The sequence below is a fragment of the Pipistrellus hanaki genome (genome assembly GCF_964339955.1).
Source record: "Pipistrellus hanaki genome assembly, chromosome: 3".
NCBI classification, from domain to species: Eukaryota; Metazoa; Chordata; class Mammalia; order Chiroptera; family Vespertilionidae; genus Pipistrellus; species Pipistrellus hanaki.
Genome location: NC_140505.1, coordinates 10,484,871 through 10,504,578, shown reverse-complemented (window position 1 = coordinate 10,504,578; position 19,708 = coordinate 10,484,871). Strand labels below are relative to the sequence as shown.

The 19,708-nt window shown below is 36.7% G+C and overlaps 1 protein-coding gene across 1 annotated transcript in view; it reads left to right on the top strand.

Moving 5' to 3' along the window:
- Positions 1-19,708, top strand: part of VPS37A (VPS37A subunit of ESCRT-I) — a 29,621-nt gene extending 9,913 nt beyond the window's left edge. Inside the window, exons 2-12 of the mRNA XM_084879245.1 lie at positions 2,378-2,452; positions 3,893-4,007; positions 4,592-4,692; positions 10,305-10,521; positions 12,371-12,441; positions 13,461-13,588; positions 13,668-13,726; positions 13,804-13,872; positions 15,656-15,799; positions 17,167-17,244; positions 19,119-19,708. Coding sequence (XP_084735371.1) covers positions 2,378-2,452; positions 3,893-4,007; positions 4,592-4,692; positions 10,305-10,521; positions 12,371-12,441; positions 13,461-13,588; positions 13,668-13,726; positions 13,804-13,872; positions 15,656-15,799; positions 17,167-17,244 — 1,057 coding nt within the window. The 3' untranslated portion in view covers positions 19,119-19,708. The remainder of the gene's footprint in view (positions 1-2,377; positions 2,453-3,892; positions 4,008-4,591; positions 4,693-10,304; positions 10,522-12,370; positions 12,442-13,460; positions 13,589-13,667; positions 13,727-13,803; positions 13,873-15,655; positions 15,800-17,166; positions 17,245-19,118) is intronic.

Here is a 19,708-nt window from a genome sequence, read left to right as displayed (position 1 = left end):
GGGATCAGTACCTTGATCTCTTCAGTTACTGGACTATCTATCTCCTGAGTCCCCTGTGTCCCTTCCGAGCCCACACCAGCTATATTCCTCTCTATTTGTATTTTCTTGCACGATGCTGCAAAAATGATAGCTGTTGCAGTTGAACCAAGTTTTGCCTATTAAATCCAAGTTTACAGAAAATATAAAGTAGGAGGTAAATGAATGTTCTACAAAAGGAATCTTTTAACCATAATTAGTGAGTGCCTCTTGCATTTCAGGATACATTTGTTTACAGCTTTAGGGACTATTAAAAAAATGAAGATTCCAGTTAGTCAGACATTCTAGCAGTTATCTGTTGTTTCAGTTTTCTTTAGTCCCAGATTCAGAGCCACTGAGGTAAAACCACACTACTTCACTTGTCTCGGAAAATCTAGGAAATAAATTAATGGGGCATTGTTTAAATTTTCTCTTGTGGTGTGATTATAGTATTGCTTTAAAATATCATTTTTATTTACATCTGAGTGGTATGCCTGTCAGCATAAAGTTGTGGTTTTAAGAACGTTTATCAGAGCATGGTTCACAGTAGTGAAAACTGAAAACAATTTAAATATCTAAAAAAAAGAGAATAGGTTAAACAATATACTAGAATATTATGCCGTCATTAATTGTGGTGACAGTGAATTGGACATTCTGACCAAATACAATGCCTAAAAACAGTTAAAATTTTAATACTACAAATTTAGGCAGATTTCAACTTCGATGCGAATTCTAAATGCCTATTTAATAATAGCTAATTTTTATGTATTATGTGGAGGGTTTCCATGCATTACTTCACTTAAGCTAACAACTCTTTTAGGTAGATTGATGCTTGTAATATTCCCATTTCCCATTTGAGAGATAAGGCTTAGACAGGTTAAGTAACTTGCCCAAGACCACACAAGTTAATGGCAGAGAATTTGTGTCCAAGAAGCCTAACTGAAGAGGTCATGCTCTCAGTCAATAAGATGCTCTCCTTGGCTTTGAACTGGTGGATGCCTTTGTGACCAGTATTCCCTCGAAGCAGTGACATGGGTCCCAAGATAATGTAGAGAAATAAAAAAATTAATAAAACTTTATTGATTACATGGTGTTCATACAACTGAGGAGGCTGTCAGTATCCTAGTTCAAACCTGTTCCCCAAAGAGAAACATTCATAAAATTTTTAAGTCAAAAGACCAAAAAATGTAGTACCAAAAAATGAGAAAAATACAAGGTTTTCTAAAGCTATTAAAGTAACCAAAACAAAATTATGCAAAGGCCAAACCTCTTTCAAAGGTATTCATGCTTTAAGAAGTTAGTATATTTAAATATTAAATTTTCTCTCAATCATAACTTACTAATACAACTTAATATTTTTTTCTCTTTGGAAATATGAATGTTAGTTAGAATTCCACATGAGCCCCCCAAAATTTGGTTGGCAAATTAAAATTGTAATAGTGTATGCCTGCAAACTAACAATAAAAAAGAATTCTGAATGTAGAATGTTAAAATATAAGGGACTTAGAATAGTTGGGAATTATGTTCAGCTGCTAGGAATAAAGACTCCCAAAATAGTGACACAAAAGAAAAGTTTGTTTTTTCTCTCACATAAAAAGAAATTGTGCAGCATTTCTGTAGTCAGCAAGAACCCGCACTACTTCTTTCTACCTGCTGAGCTCTGCCTAACCTTCCATTCTCCGCCACTCATAGTCCAATTCTGATTGAAGTCCAGCTCTCGGGTCCAGGGAGAAAGGGCATAAACGCTCATGCCAGGTTTTTTATTCCCTATAAAATGCTTTCCTGGAAACTCTACCCCCCAGTTTCAATTTTTCTGTATCTTATTGCTAGCACTTAAGTCTATAGCAACAACCAGCTGTAAGAAAGACTAGAACATTGCTATTTCAGAATAAAATTAGGCTTCTCTTAGGAAGAGGGGGGCGTATTTGTTTGTTTTTGAAAACAGCCAGCAGTGAGGTTTAAATACAGCTGGTTAGTGGCACAGTTGTCGTTAGAACCCAGATAGATGTCTTGCCGATCTGTATTAACAAGAATGCTCACAATCGCTTTTACTAACAGATAAAGTGATAGTAAGTCAATCTAGCATTATTATAAGTTATTCTTTCCTCTTTACCTCAACGTCTACCCCCCACCCACACATACTCTCACACACTTGAATATTTCAGAATATTATTGCCTCTTTTTTGATAAGCCTTTTCTATGATCACTTTCCCTTTAAGCTACAAGTTATAGTGGCCATCTAGATTCTGTGATTAAAACTAAAACTAATTTTAGTAGGCTCTAAAAACATTTAACATTTGTCTTTAATATTAATGGTTTTATAACTTTAGGTACAATTTTTTTCTCAAATTTTCTCCTACAGTATAGCTGAAATACAGAAAGATGTGGAATACAGGTTGCCATTCAGCGTAAACAACCTGACAATTAACATTAATATGTGAGTAGAAATTGTATCCTATGTTTCTCTGTAATATGACTATTTATTATTAGAAGTAAATTGTTTAAAGTGAACTTATTTTAAATATTCCCTTTCCAGTAACTATAATTTATCAAAGTTGCACAATTTTGTGAATAAATATTTTGTAAAGAAATTACTTAATGTATATTGCCGTAAGAAAATTATAAAAGAGGAAATACAATAAAAAGACACAAAAATCATGAATACTGTATTCAGTTTCATTGATTTGCACTAAAGTCTTAGCTGGAAGTAGGTTGAAAGAGGAGAATGATAATAACAAGCAATCAGAGAGATCATGTGTGGAAAACCATTACAGATATATTCACCTTTATATCCTAAAGAAGTTGAAAGTTCAAGACTGATTTGATCTGTTTATTTTTTAAGGAAAAAAAGTTAATTATATAAACATGAGGTTATTGTCTTATAAAGAGGAAAGTTGGACAAATGACGTTCTTCCCTCAGATTGCATTAGGTGGCTGGCTTCTGGAGGCAGTGTGTGGGTGGGTTAAGAAGGTACCTACCTTGAAGACAGGAGCCAGGCCTTATTCATCTCCATGTCCTCATTGCCCAGCGTAGTGCCTGCCCACAGGAGGCGTCACTGTATCCTAGCTGAAGGAGTGAATTCAAGCATTATGCTGTGTTGTCGTGATGTACAGTGGTCTTTTGAGTCCTCACAGTAGCAAATTGGGGCAAATTAGAGCATAGTCGGGATACAAACCCAGATTAGTCAGGCTCCCAAGGCCACTTGCCTTTTTACCAAACTAGTTTTACATCTTCAACTATATAAATTGAGTAGTTTTACTTCTCTCCAAGTGTCCTATGTACAACCAAGTAGAAGAAGCCAACAAAGACCTAGTTTTCTTTTTGACATTGCTGCCAACAAAGAGTTTTCTGAGCCACCAGGGAAATGGAGAAGCAATTTGAAAGAACACATTCTTTTGAGTTTTAGAGGAAATTTGGAAAACAGTCTCATATCCAGTAAAATCCCATTTTTAAAGATTTCATTCCCTAATCTTAAATTTGTAATAGGTTAAAGAAATCAGTCATTAGCGAACGTTGTAGTTCGTTATTAATAATTATATATAACAAGATATTGTAAAAATTAAGTTACGAAATTTTTATTAAAATGTTTCTTACGTACTGTTACATTGGCTGGGCCACAAAAATATTCATTGTGGGCCTCATGTAGCCAAGTTTGACGTGCTTGCTGTATGGAATTACTTAATTTTATTTTCAAATTGTATCTTTTTGTATATTTTCAATCATCTCAACAACCATAAAAGAGAATTTATTACTAACTAATGAATCCAAATGAAAGTATGAAAATGTAATTTGTTTTAAACTAACTTTGTTTTAGGATTATTACTATGGAATGTAACATTTGTTGTCTTTGTTTTTCATCTGTTCTACCTTTACCAGATTGCTTCCTCCACAATTTCCTCAGGAAAAACCAGTGATCAGTGTTTATCCACCAATACGACATCATTTAATGGATAAACAAGGAATATATGTTACCTCTCCATTAGTAAACAATGTATGTTTATGGTATATTTATTTCAGAGTAATAAAACAGGTGTATTACTTTTTTACTAAACACTTTCGAAATCTAAAATGCACTTGAAATCTCATTTTGGAATCAGTAACTTTCAAAAATCTTTTCCACTGTCTATGATAGTACCGATTCAAAGGCTGTTTTTCAGTGGCAAGGACCTGCTGAGGTTCACAGTAATTATTCCATAGTTTTTAATAGAAATGAAATTCAGATATGCCTTAAAGTTCTCAAGCTATGTATAACATTGATTAACGTGAATAATGTACTCTCAGTATTTACCTTTGACCCTTCCAATCTTTATAAATAGTGAAATATGGAAATATTTTAGGTGCATCATTGATTAAATAGACCTTTGTTTGATTTATAGTATTGATTCTATTAAAAAATATTGTAAATTGTGGATTGCTGACACCTTTATTTGACACAATGTCCTTTGCTTACCATTTAATTCTTGTCTTGTAAAAATAGGTTTTAATATTTAAGTTAAAAGTGAAGTTATCCTAATGAAAACTTATATTCTTTTTCTGAAAGTGATTTTAATCATTCTGTATTATTGTTATTTTCAGTTTACAATGCACTCAGATCTTGGAAAAATTATTCAGAGTCTATTGGATGAGTTTTGGAAGAATCCTCCAGTTTTAGCTCCTACTTCAGCAGCATTTCCATAGTAAGTATATTTGTAACAAATGTTTGTATATTTGTTTTAATCAAAGTAATCAAAATATAGCTTAAAAAATTCAGATGATGCTAAAAAGAACTTTATTTTTACATCCCCATCTTCACAAAAATAGATTCATACTGTTCAGAGACAACTGTTTTCTTCTTTTAGCTGCTTCTCTAATATTTACTTTCATCTTTTTAAAAAAAATTATTGATTGATTTGAGAGAGAGAGGAAGGGGGGCGGAAAAGGGGGTGTAAAGATAGAGAAACATCAATTTGTTGTTCATGTGCTTATGCATTCATTGTTGTTTCTTGTATGTGTCTTGTCTGGAGATAGAGCCTGCAACCTTGGTATACTGCTCTAACCCACTGAGCTGCCCAGCCAGGTCTACCTTCATCTTAGTCAATAATACATATATACTGCTATATTTTTATCCCATCATTTTATATATTACCTATTAAGTTCCCATTATGATTAATGAGGATTTTAGTTATCTTTCACAAATCTTCTCTCATTCTCTCAGTGAAATTATATCATAAATTTTATTTAAATAAATTTTTGGTGTTTTCATTACTTTGACTACACATTTCCTGTCGCCTAAGTACATTTTTGTGTTATAACTTTCTTACTTTTTTTCTGGAGTTAATTACTTCCAATTTTTCATTGGCTTTGTTTCTTAGATCTTTTTAGTATTCCCACTCACAGTCTTCTTGAGGCCCTGCGGCCTTTGACACTCTCCTGAGGGTATATCTCGCTTTCACAAACTCTGGATGGTCCCAAAGCCACTCTCATGTTTTGGTCATAGCAGCTTCCACTTCCAGGCGCTAAATATTTTCTGGTTATTAAGACTTAATAGCATATTAGCCACAAAATTACGGTTTAAAACAATGAACACATTTGTAGTATTCCACTCAGAAAGGGTTCATCGGAGTGAGCTCTTCCCTGCTCTGTTCATCGTAAGGAGGCTCTCCTCAAAGTCCTTACCTGGGGGAGTCAGCTGGTATTCCTGAATGTTACCTTTATGTGTGCTGGCTCCCTCACAACACAATGGCTAGTGTTCCAGCGTGAACCTCCTGAGAGAGAGGGCTGTGAGAAAGCCATTATGACTTAGTTGCTGAAATCCTTCACTTCTGCTCAGTTTGATTTGTTGAGGTAATTGCAAAAACTTGACAAAATGCAAGGGGAGAAAAATCGCCTTTTCTTCTTGAGAGTGGAGTGGCCTGGTTGTGCCAAAGTAATGCTGTGAACATTTTTGTAAATTATGGCGTGGATGCTTAAAAGATAAGTCTTGAGACATTTTTTAAAATCTGCAAATGTCTTTAATATACACTTACACGTAATAATTGTTGCAGTTCAAATTCTAAGTTAAAGTGATTTCCACTTTGCAAACATTCCTCTATTGTCTAAATATAGGCTATTAATACTAAGATGTCTAATGCCATTTTGATTTCTGATTTTTATAACATTTTTTATATCTTTGATATTCTGAAACTGCATGATAGTGCAACTTCTTGTTGCTTTTTTTGCTTTTCAGAATAGTTATTGTATTTATTGCCCAGTCCTTCTGTTTAATTTTAAAGAACATTATTTTATTCACAAGCTAAGTGGCAGTGACATCTTGTGCCTGAACATCTGCATAGCTATGTTATCAGGTTCATTATGTACATCAGCCCCAACTCTAATCTTTGCCTCTTGTCTATGTTCTGGAGTCATGAGCCTCACTGATAGTCTTTATCTAAAAACAGTATTTCCTGTTTTCTGTTAGGATAGGGCTAAATGTTAACTCATCATTCACCTTATATGAAAATAGAAGCCAATAAGTTTATTTGTTCTCCTTTTATGTAAGTTCTGTGATAAAGTGCACATTATTATTTTTTTATATGAGCTGGTATACTCTATTTTAAATTAATTCTTTATTGTTGAAAGTATTACAATAGTCCTCTTTATCCCTCATTGACCCCCTCTAACCTCTCCTCCCCCCCTCCCCCCCTCCCCCCCCCCCCCCTGCTATATGCTAAAGTGCACATTATTAAAATGCAAGTTTGATGCATCTCCTAGATTATTTTATAGGTTGTATCTATCATAGGGGTCAAAAATAAAGCAAAGTGGTTCAGAATTATTAAGATTCATTCAAGAATAGTACAAATATTGTCATATTGTTTCTAAATAACGTATCCTATATAATAAAGAAGTAATATGCAAATTGACCATCACTCCAACACACAATATGCCTCACCCTCTCCCCCCCACCAACTGTCCTATTCTCCATTCTGCTATTTCAGTTGTAGGAACTCTTTATATATTAGATCAATTATCCCTGTGTCTATGATGAGTTTAAAAATTTCCCCCAATGTGTTATTTGTCTTTTCTTATAATGGACTTTGTTCTGTAGAGGTTTGTTTGTTTTTGTGTGTGTGTGTGTGTGTGTGTGTGTTTTCATATCATGGAATTTGTAATTTTTTCTTATGACTTACAAATTTAGTAGTTCTATTTTTAATTTTTTTTTAGGAACCTCCATACTTTGGTAATACAAAGTTGCTGCACAGGATTCCCATTTCTCCACCAACACTTACTACTTCTTGCCCAGTTAGAAATTTATGATCAGGTTACCCTTGTGATTACTTTTAGTCATTGAACTTGTTAAATTTATTCCAGAGCCCCATTTTCATTCACAGCTTTTTTTTTTTTTTCATGCTTTTTTTTCCTTCTCATATTGACTTAGTTCCATGGTCGGCAAACTGCAGCTCGCAAGCCACATATGGCTCTTTGGCTCCTTGAGTGTGGCTCTTCCACAAAATGCCACATCCTGAGCGAGTCTATTTTGACCAAGTAGCATTAGAAGAAATTTAAGTTTAAAAAACTTGGCTCTCAAAAGAAATGCCAATTGATGTACTATTGATATTTGGCTCTGTTGACGAATGAGTTTGGCAACCACTGGCTTAGTTCAGCTGTTCAGTCTTTTGAGTTCTGATCATTTCTTCTGCTTCAGCCAGCCTGTTGTTGGACCCCTCCGGTTTACTTTCCACTTCAGTTATCATATTCTTCAGCTCTATGACTTCCATTTGGTACTTTCTTGTATTTCCTAGTTCTTTGTTAAAGTTCTCCCTGTGTTCCACCATTCTTCTGAGCAACTTCTTAACCATTACTTTGAACTGTTTATCAGGTATATTACTTATCTCCATTATTGAGGTTTTATTTTGCTCTTTTGTTTGGAACATGTACTTGCTTGACTCTGTGTTGGTTTCTATCAGGAGATAAAACAGTCACCTCCCCCAGTCTTGAGGATTGGACTAGGAGATGAACCTCTTGCCCTGTCTTTTGAATGCCTCTCAAACCTTTGTGATTATTCAAGCAGTCTGTTATATCTTTAAGAGCTATCAGTAGTTCAAAGTGTGCCAGTTCCTGCCTGCTTCCCAGGCTCTGGGTGGCAGTAGCTTTTAAAGTATGCAAATATGTATTGTCCTATGGGACACAAGCTTAAGTCCCACTGGCCACAACATCCAGGCAGTTTAGAAGTGTCCTGTTGGAGAGAGTCTCAAAAGTCTGGCTTAGGTAAGTGTATAATCTCCTTTCTGGGAGATACCAACAAGCTGAGGAGAGGCAAAGGGCAAGTGCAAGATGGCGTTACCACCTATGTTCCAGCACCTTTGTTAGCCAATCCTGAAACCTGCCCCTCTTGCCGAAGCTCCTGCACAAGCAAATGTGAGGTCGAACCCTGGGTTCAAAATAAGACCACTGGAGGCTGATGATTGATTAAAAAAGCAGGCAAGGATTTATTGAAAAAAACTGGCCAGGATGTCCGTGAGAGCACCACACACAGGTGGAGTCCACAGGACCACACCATTCCAGGGGTAGGCAATCCTTTTTAAAGGTTCAAACTACCGGAATTTTCCTTTGTCCTAAATTCTAAAGGCTGGGAACATTAGAATGTGGCCCTATCTTGCCGATAAAACAGAAGCAGAACTCAGCGGTTAATCTCTAAAGGTTATCTCTAAAGGTTTTCTACAGTTTCTACACCTAAAGCTACTGAGTTAGTGGGAATCAATCTCCTGTAACTACCCTATTGTTTAAGCAAGTAATCGAAAGTCAGATAGCAAGGTTAAAATCCAAACAGCAGTTTTGACCCAAGTATGATTGCTACCATACAAATAGGCCACTTTCATAGGAAGGCTGGGTGAGGGGGTGTTTCTGCTGTCTGTGCAGTGCCCCAGGGGTAGTCTCTGTAACTATTACAATCCTATTGCACCCAGGAACTCCAGCTCCCTGGCCTCCGAGCCAGGTGATCAATGGCATTTCCTGAACAGCAGACAAAAAAGCCAGTGCACCAGATGTAAGCCCTTCAGGAACTGTTTCTCAGTTTGCTTAGCTTTGGGGAGCTGGTGGATGCCAGTCCCATTGGTTTTCAAAGCTAGATGCCTAGAGGGCTCATCTGCATAGGGCTGGTTTTTAAAGTTGCAGAGCTCAAACTCTTTGCTCCTTAGGGAGAAACTTGGGGTTTTGAGTTTTTCCCCAATTATGGGTCATCCTGCCAAGGGTGTGGCTTATGGCAAGATTTATCTCATCCTCTCTTATATATTAAAATTTTTAGCAACTCATCTATACATTTAATTTTTATTTAAAATTTTCTAGAAAATCCGTCTTTTTTTTTTTTTTTAAATTCTGTATTGTTTAAAGTATTACATGTGTCTTCTTTCCCCAACCCCATTGTCTTTTCCCTGGCCACTCCCACCCCCTAGAACATTCCCTCACCTCCCTAGAAAATCAGTCTTGACTTTAAACCATATTTGTTCTATTATAATACAGTGAAAGTTACTAAGCAACCTCACTTGAATAAATTTTCTGAATTAAATGTTATTTACCACTAGAGGCCTGGTGCAAGAAAATTTGTGTACTTGGTGGGGGTGGGGGTGGGGGTCTTACAGCCCAGCCTGCGCCCTCTCACAGTCTGGGACCCCTCGGGATGTCCAACTGACGGTTTAGGCCTGCTCCCCATGGGTATGGCCTAAGCTGGCAGCCAGACATCCCTCTGGCAGCCCAGAAGCCCTCGGGGATGTCTGGTGAGGAACAGGCCTAAGCCATTAGTCAGACATCTCCTACCGTGGAGGTGGGAGAGGCTCCCTCCACCATCACTGCGCTGGCTAGCCATAAGCTGGCTTCTGGCTGAGCAGCACTCCCCCTGTGGAAGCGCACTGACCACCAGGGGCAGCTCCTGTGTTGAGCGTCTGACCTCCTGGTGGTCAGTGTGTGTCATAGTGACCAGTTGTTCCTGGTCGATAGGGACAATTTGCATATTACCCTTCTATTATATAAGATTCTCTCTATGAAGATGTTGGCTGATGCCAGTGGAATGCTTAAAATTCAAATATGGCCTGTCTATTCGCTTCTGTTGAGAATTTGAACTTGAATGGCTTTTAAAACATTTTTCTTCTTCATTGAAACCAAAATTTTGGGTGTTTATATTTTATCAAATTATATACTATTTAATTCAGTTAAATAACAAGTGTCATCTGCCATAAATGGATTCCATTTGTAACATATGACAGTTGTTACCTGAAAATTGAGGAATAATTTTACAGTCACCCCTAACTTCTAATCATGTGTTTCTCTTTCTCTTTAGCCTGTACAGTAACCCGGGTGGGATGCCTTCCTATGCTTCTCAGGGCTTTCCCTTTCTTCCTTCATTTCCCCCACAAGAAGCTAGCAGGACTGTCAGTTTATCTGTGGCTGACACTTCATCAACGACAAGTTACACAACAGCCAAACCTGCTGCTCCTTCCTTTGGCGTCCTTTCCAATCTGCCATTACCTGTTCCCACAGCAGACACTTCAGTGCAGGTTGGTATCTTCAATTAGTGATATTTTGTACCCTTGTAACATTAATGAACATTAAATAAATTAATTATGCTGAAGCCGGTTTGGCTCAGTGGTAGAGCGTTGGTCTGCGGACTGAAAGGTCCCGGTTTTTGAATCCGGTCGAGGGCATGTACATTGGTTGCGGGCACATCCCCGGTATGGGGTGTGCAAGAGGCAGCTGGTCGATGTTTCTCTCTCATCGATGTTTCTAGCTCTCTATCTCTCTCCCTTCCTCTCTGTAAAAAAAAAAATCAATAAAATATATATTTTTTAAAAGATTTAAAAAATTAATTAATTATGTCTCCTTGTGCCAATCACTAAGGTGTAAAAGAAAAAAGATTAAATCATATTTTCAACTTAGTTAACAAATTAATAGAGGTCACCAACATATAATCAAACAGTTGTCAATAAGGAACTTTCAGTAGAGTAGAAGACATAGTCTGAAGTTATGTTGAAGACACAATTGAGGGAATGGTCAGTGCTGCTAGGGACCAAGATAGAACTTAGAAGGAAAATGTGAATCTATATTTTCATAACTTTATTCTTAAGTGCCTTAAGCCCCAATACAGATATCAGGTGCTCGGTTAAAATGAGGCAGATGAATGAGCGAATGAATTTATGCCTGAGGCCAGATTTGATACACGGTAATGAATGTGCCTGGATGACAAGTGGTTATATAAAGCTTTCTCTGAAGAGGCATGGAGGCATTTACCAGATGTGTAGTTGTGAAGCTGCCTGTAAAAGATCTCCCTGGCTGTCCTATAGGACTTGGGCAAAGGCACAGAGATGACCATGGAGGAAGAACAGATTGTGGAGGGTCTGCCATAGCATACTCAGGGCTTCAAGTGTCCAACTGGTTTGAAAATTCTGTTCCTTAAGTAAGCTAGTAACTGTTGCCATGTGGGAGTTTACTGAGATAAGAGACTAATATTTGTTTATAAAACATATCAAGGGATTTAAAACCTTCATTTTAAACCCTTAGTGAATATCTCCTATAGTAATACTCAAATGTTATAAAACATTATATCCAGCTTTACTAGTTATAATGTTTGTAATAATTTAGAATATAGACCCAAGTGGACTTTGTTTTCTAAAATCTTTTTTTTTTAAATATACATTTTATTGATTTTTTACAGAGAGGAAGAGAGAGGGACAGAGTTAGAAACATTGATGAGAGAGAATCATTGATCAGCTGCCTCTTGCACACACCCTACTGAGGATGTGCCCACAACCAAGGTACATGTCCTTGACCGGAATGGAACCCAGGACCTTTCAGTCCGCAGGCCGACGCTCTGTCCACTAAGCCAAACTGGTTCCTGTTTTCCAAAATCTTACATCATTGTATTAATGAATATTATGAACAAACCACAATTAGCGGTAAAACAAAGTTACAACTTTTCGTGAGTCTTCAACTTTAAAGTCATCGATATTCAAATGATGCATACTCTGTTCTTTATCTGCCTACTGTCTCACCGAACTTAGTTATGTAACTATTCAGACTTTTCTCAGCTTATTAATGTCCTCCCTTACTTAATTCCTTTCATTTAAGGTAGCTTTATTCATACATTTCAATGAAATTCTCCATATTGTCACAGATATACTTAAGAGATTTATTTTACAGCCTGTACTTTGCACATGAAAGAGAGCTAAGAAGGTACTCACCTGACCACCCCTCGCCCCCACAAAAAAACAAACAAAAAGAGTAACTGAAAAGAATACAGGAAAGAAAGTGGAGAGAGTACGGACAGTGGAAAGTGCAAAGACGAAGATGTGATAATGAGAACAGTTGAAAAGATGGCTGAAATATAATACCATTTCAAACTCTCTTTAGATAAGCCAGAATGGTCTTGGTTACAGGATGCCAGATGTCCCTGATGAATTTCCAGAACTCTCCGAACTAAGGTAAGAAGACTTGGAGAATAACATTGATGTTTGTTGTCTGTTTTATTAGTAAATACAAAGCAGATCATCATTGTCATATCCATATTAAATAAAAGTATTGAAATCCTCACTGTTTCTAAATTGTGGTTGTCTTAATTGCTAAATTTTATAAATCAGTTATGTTTTGGTAGGTTGTGTTTATTGAATGACTATGTACCAGGGATTTTTCTAGATGCTGGGAATGATAGTTACCAGGGTAATAATGTCTTTTCTCTTATGTGATTTATGTTCATGTGAAAATTATTTCATTTATATGTTTAATAAATACTGACTGAATGTTAAAATAATACCAGTATTATTAATATGAATGCTGAATGTAGGATAAGATTTTTGTGAGGTGTGTTATACTTTTTTTTCTTCAGGATATACCATAGCAGAGACGACAGCCAAATACTATTTTTTCTCTTCAAATAATGTTTTTCTGGATGATTATATAACTTAGAAAAAGAGTTTGCTTTGAATTTTTAAGAGACTTTTTCTTTAATATTTAATTTAGATTTTTAATCATGCATCGCTTTTATATGGATCACTGGTCAAAAGTAATAGATACATTGGGAAAGGTTTAGGTGCCATCCCTATCCAGTTGCCTTTTTCACCCTTTGGATATTGAGTTTTTATTTTGGCTAAATCTTCTACTCCTACTCACATACACATACATATATGTGTTTTTTATTGTGATAGCCACATATTGGTTAGCTAAATAAGGCACTGAGGGTAAAATTGGAAGGTTGTTATGACTGTTCACACAGCCTACTCTTTATATAGTCCTACAGTGATTTGACACTACATTTAGACTACTTTCTTGTCCATGTGGTTGGTGTTTTATTTGTTTTGAAGGTTACAATTTGCTGTGTGTATGCATTCAAAATTACTTAGAACCCTGCCAGTTAGATAGCAGTGAAAAGTCGTGAATATTTATCATAATGGAGAAAAACTAGATTATTGATAGTCATTAACACATTGTCTTTTTCTGTTTCTAGTGTGTCACAACTTACAGATATGAATGAACAAGAGGAGATATTACTAGAACAGTTTCTTACTTTGCCTCAACTAAAACAAATTATTACTGACAAGGACAACTTAGTGAAAAGTATTGAGGAACTAGCAAGTATGTCTTCCTTTACTTGTTACATTTCCTGAGAAAAATGTGACTTTACCTAGAAATAAACCAGAATTTTATCTTACAGGAAAAAATCTGCTTTTGGAGCCCAGCTTGGAAGCCAAAAGGCAAACTGTTTTAGAAAAGGTGAGTTAGTGCTCATTGTGAAGAAATTAATGTAATTTACAAGTACAAGAAAACAGCATTTTTATTTTCTCTTCTAGTATGAATTACTTACACAAATGAAATCTACTTTTGAAAAGAAGATGCAAAGACAGCATGAACTTAGTGAGGTAAGATTGTTTAGCACTTTTTTTTTTTGTAAGTTTTTATCTTAATGTGTGTCAGCCACGTGCTTACTTTCATTTTATCAGAAAGTATTTATTAGGTGTCTGACTTTATAAGGACTTTATACACTGATGAACAGCCTTCAGTTATGTGTCATTATAAGTCATTTGTGCTCATGCAAGAGCATATTTGGCTCCAAAACAGAAAAATATTAAAATATCCATAAATAACTGTTCTGGGAAAGTTATTATAAAGCCAGTTTAACTCTTGCAATAAACTTTAACTATAGAGTCACTTTTAAACTTCTGTATAGATACCTTAAATGAAAAGTGATCTAATACAAAAATATATAAAAGTATAAAGTATTCACCACAAATAAATTTTATGCTAGAAATCTGGTTATATGAAAAATGAAAAGCATTTTATAAAAATAAACTCATTTCTTTTCAGAAAAATCTCTAAAAGTAAAAGCAAATAGAGTTCATAATCTTTATATCTCATGTCAGTAATAACATCATAACAGTATTCTGGTGTTTTAAAACCGGGAGTTCTGGGAAAGTAAAGCCAATGTAATAAAACATAAAATAGAAATAAAACAACAACAACAACAAAAAAGATGGTAAAGGAGAATATAAATGTATAATGGATTTCAGAAATGGTCATTCTTTAGAGTAAAAGAAATAGCTAACATTGAGCAATCATTATGTGTTTTACATTGCACTAAGCTATTGTCATATACCAGTATTGCCCATTGTTCCCCCAGTCCTCTGAGGTATTATTACTAACTAGCTTTAGTTCCTTCATTTAGTTCCATTTTGAGTTAATTTTATATGAAGTACGGTAAGGGTTCATTGATTCTGCATGTGGATTTCCAGTTTACTTAGCATCAGTAGTTAAAGACTATTCTTTCTCCATTGAATGGTCTTGGCACACCTTTAGAAATTACTTGGCCATATATGTGAAGGTGTATTTCTGGGCTTGCTATTGCATATTGATCTATATGTCTCTCATCAGTATAACACCGTTTTGATTACTATAGCTTTGTAGTAAGTTTTGAAATCAGGAAGTATGAATCCTCCAACTTTGTTCATTTTCAAGATTGATTTTAGCTATTTGAGGTTTTCTGAAATTACATGAATTTTAGCAGAACTTTTTCTATTTCTGCAAAAAAACCAAAAAAAAAACCACATGGAAATTTTGATAAGGATTGCATTAAAACTAGATCATTTTGGGTAGCATTGTCTTCTTGACAGTAATCAAGTCTTCCCATCCATGGATATGGAATGTCTTTCCACTTTTTTATGTCATATTCAGTTTTTTTCAATAGTGTTTTGTAATTTTCAGGATACAAGTCTTTCACCTCTTTGTTACATTTAATCCCATCTCTTTTGTCATGTTTCCTTAGAAGTGAGTCCCCAGGTCCAGCCCACATCCATGGGAAAGAGGATTACACAAGGGCAGGGAAATCAGGAGTTGGAGTTCATTGGGGATCATCTTAGAGGGTGCCTACCACAATGATTGATTGCTGCCACTTTGAGAGAGGACAATGATTTGCCCAGTTTCTTTTATTAAAGAGTTTGCAGCCAATGGATTGGTCTCTCTTGTGTTAGGTATCCAAATTGAGGGCCTGGGTGGTAGCAGAGTTCCTTAAAAAGCGCTTGTGTAAGGCATATAACGGATTGCTTCTCCCTCCCCCTGCCTTGTTTTCTTTCTAAGGAGTTTTCCTGGTTATTATGAACTAACATAATACTTGATTTTTTTTTTTTTTTTTTTTTTTTTTTTTTTCAGAGCTGTAGTGCGAGTGCCCTGCAGGCCAGATTAAAAGTCGCTGCACACGAAGCTGAGGAAGAGTCTGATAATATTGCTGAAGATTTCTTGGAGGGAAAGACTGAAATCGATGATTTTCTCAGTAGCTTCATGGAAAAGAGAACAGTATGTAATACTTTTCAGTTAGGATAAGTGGCAGTGTAATATCAAAGTATTCGTGAGTAAAAAAATGTTAGCACATTGCTGAGCTGGGGTTTTGAGTGCCATGAAAGAAAACTAAAGTGGCCGGGACCGGTTTGGCTCAGTGGATAGAGCGTTGGCCTACAGACTGAAAGGTCCTGGGTTCGATTCCGGTCAAGGCATGTACCTTGGTTAGGGGCACATCCTCAGTAGGGGGTGTGCAAGAGGCAGCTGATCGATGATTCTCTCTCATTGATGTTTCTAACTCTATCCCTCTCATCCTCTCTGTGAAAAATCAATAAAATATATTTTAAAAAAAAGAAAAAGAAAAAGAAAACTAAAGTGCCTCTTTGAGAATGATAGCATTCTTTTCTGTCACTTTAAACCTGCTTGTGAGTACACAACAGGTAAATCAAGTAATAGTCTCTTTTAGAACTGATAGTGTTGTGTGATTCTGAAGTAAAGCTAGTAAATTAGCTTTAAGTATGTGCTTAATAGTTGTAATATTCTCCTGTAATAATTTGTTTCACAGTTATTCTAAGAGAGTGCACTATAGATTAATTTTTTAAACGTTATTAAGAACATTCTGGAATAACTTTTGTTCGATGATTACTAGCATTTCCATTATCTTTATCATATAAGGCCACCTCCGTGGCTCTCGGGGCGGGCGGGCGGGGACAGAGCTGCTTGCAGGGGCGGGGAGCTCTCGTGGCGGCGGGCAGGCCGGCCAGCTGAGGCAAGCGGTAGCGAGCTACTTGCGCACGATTTCGTGCAGACTGTGCCTCTAGTATTTAAAGAAAAATCAAAGTCTGCTTAGCAGTATCTTGCCCTTTGATAAAGTCCTATATATTTACCTAATTGCTCTGAAACACCACATTTTAAAAATAACCTTTTGTTACTAAACTTTGTATAACATGTGCTACATAAGAACATTTTTCATGAGAGAAAATTGAAATTCAGGGACATTAACAACTATGGCTGTAGCATTTGTGAGGCATTGATTTTTTTTCATTTGTTCTTTGTTGGTACTATATAACTGCACCTGGAAGTGTGTGTTTGTTAACTTTCCTGGTTAACAATAGTAGGATTTTCATATTTAACAAACAGATATTGATATTATATAATCAGAACTGACAGAAAGCATCAGTTGTTTTACATTCTGGAAGTTTATGGGTAAAGGTTATCTGCCAAAGAAAATTAATTTTTAATTCTTAAATTCTGAACTGCCTTAAGTATCCAAATGTAAATGTCAACAGGTTAAAAGAATCCTACATAGAATTCTGTCATAATGTAGGAAGTAGTAGGCACATGGTTGGGGACGTGACTGGTATTTTAAATAATTTATCTTGTAGGTTTGCCACTGTAGAAGAGCCAAGGAAGAGAAACTTCAGCAGGTGATAGCGATGCACAGCCAGTTTCATGCTTCATAGGTAAGTTGCATTCCAGAGCTTGTGTCTCAAGCCTAATGCCTGACTATTCTGTCTTACCACTGCCTGTTGAGCCAGCTGTCAGCATATCACCACCATTATAGCTCTTACGCTATTTAACATATAGAATGTTTTGCATTATATATTAAGCATAATACTATGTACATACGCATATAGCCAATAAAAATCTTTTGGATGTTTTCTCACTGTGATGTCTGCTTAAATGGCATCTGATAACTACTGATGCATCGTAAGCTATGATTGGTTCCTTTCTCTCAGCTGGTGTGGGAGTGTACCAAATCCTCATTAGTATCCTTTGTCATTGCTTCCTTTCATATGAACTTCTAGTCTGTCTCCTTTCCCTCTCACCCGAGGATTTCTCCAATAACATTCTGGCCAACCCCTGAGCCAGGGTTTCTCCTTCCTGCACAGGATTGACAGACTCATCTTTCTAAAATACCATTTCTTGATATAATTCTCTACGCTAGAACCTACAATGGGCCCTAGCAGTGACAGTATCCATGCCAAATTTTTCTCTGGTTTTAAGCCTTCTGTAATCTGCCACATATATGAGATTATCCATTTTAATTTTCCACTTTTCCCTATGTTATCTCATGTGTCATGTTCTTTTGTCTGTACCTTGTCTTTGCTCATGCTCTCACTTGATCTCAGGACACCCTTCCTTTTCCTCTCCATCTGTCTTGGCAGGGAATGATTTGGTTGTAAGAACTAATTCCTACCCCAACAATTAAAAAGCTGTTTTCTTGGGTAATGCTGGGATGCATTGTAGAACTAAGTACAAGAAATTACAACTCAGTCACCAGAGAGTGAAAACATGACTAAAGGCCACAGTAACCAGAGCAGCTCCTCTTTCTCACACCCTTTCATCAGCATTCAGGCAGCCAGTGGACACTGACAGGGGTTTCACTGCAAAACCCTGGGAAAGAGATTGGCTGGGATGGGTGGTGTCCATCCTGGCCTCGGCAGTTTGTCATGTGTCCTCTGCCCGCTCAGTTGGGCTGAAGGAGTGGACTTTTGAGAAAGGGAGTGTAGGAGGGCCCCTAAAAGAGGAAAACATGGGCATTTCTGATCTCTAGGACACCTGCCCCTTCTCCCAAGGTAGTTGTGCTTAAGATTAGGGCCAGCATTGTATTGTTTTACATCTTATTTTACAAACCATGCTGGTTTTTAGAGAGAGGCAGGACGAGGGGGAGAGAGAGAGAGAGAAAAACATTGATACAAAATATTTTTTTTAAATATATTTTATTGATTTTGTACAGAGAAGAAGGGGAGAGAGATAGAGAGCTAGAAACATCAATGAGAGAGAGTCATCGATCAGCTGCCTCCTGCACACCCCCTACCGGGGATGTGCGCGCAACCAAGGTACATGCCCTTGACCGGAATCGAACCCGGGTCCCTTCAGTCCTCAAGCTGACGCTCTATCCATTGAGCCAAACCGGTTTCGGCTGATACAAAATATTGATCTGCTACCTCCTGCAGGCTCCATACCAGGGACCAAGCCCACAACCCCAGCATGTGCCCTGACCAGGAATTGAACCAGCAGCCTTTTGGTGCCCTAGACCAGTGGTTGCCAACCTCTTGGACCTCACGGACCACCTGTTGGCAACCCCAGCACTAGACGACTCCCAACCAACTGAGCCATACCGGCCAGGGCAAGGGTTGCGTATTACTGCCTTTCTCACAGCTTGAGAAGGAGACAGGCACTGAGCAGTTGCTTGCTTATATGAACATGCTAGAATCCTTTCCCCCCCCTTTCCCTCGTGGTCAAGTTATCTTTATAGGTGGATCTTACTGAGAGGAAAATGTAAAGGGATGAAAATTTCTTAGGTTTTTTTTTAAATTTCTTTTCTTTCTAGATTTTCCTGAATACATGAACTGCTGCAAGAGGAATGGGACACATAACTAAGCACATTTATATTTATGATTTGCAGATTGGCACTTCATCACAGCAGCTGACTTCACAGATATACTGTATAGATTGTATACAGAACTCAGACTGATTTTGTACACATCAGAATGATAGCTATGATCTTGACTTGGAGAAAATTTTCTGCGCTATTTGCACTAAAAATGTTTATTTATTATTGATAAATCCTATCATATTTAAGTTCCACTGCTCCTCTCTTATTGATTACTTATGCATGTAATTTTGGCTAGTTTCAATATTTTATAAAATTAGTTCGTTTTAAATTTGTATTTCTAATTTGAAATGCCTCATTTCTTTATAAAAAATGGTTGGTTTCGATTTTTCCCTCTCTCAGCCTTTTATGAAAAATAACTATTTTCAACAGTAGGAAGACTTATTTTTCTCTTTTTTTCTGGATAATCAAACTTTCAAAAACAATTTCTTTTAAATATTCCAGGTTTCAGTAAACATTAAACCTGCCAATGTGCCATCTCAAGAAAGTAACTTTTAATACGTATAATAAACCAAAAGAATAAACCA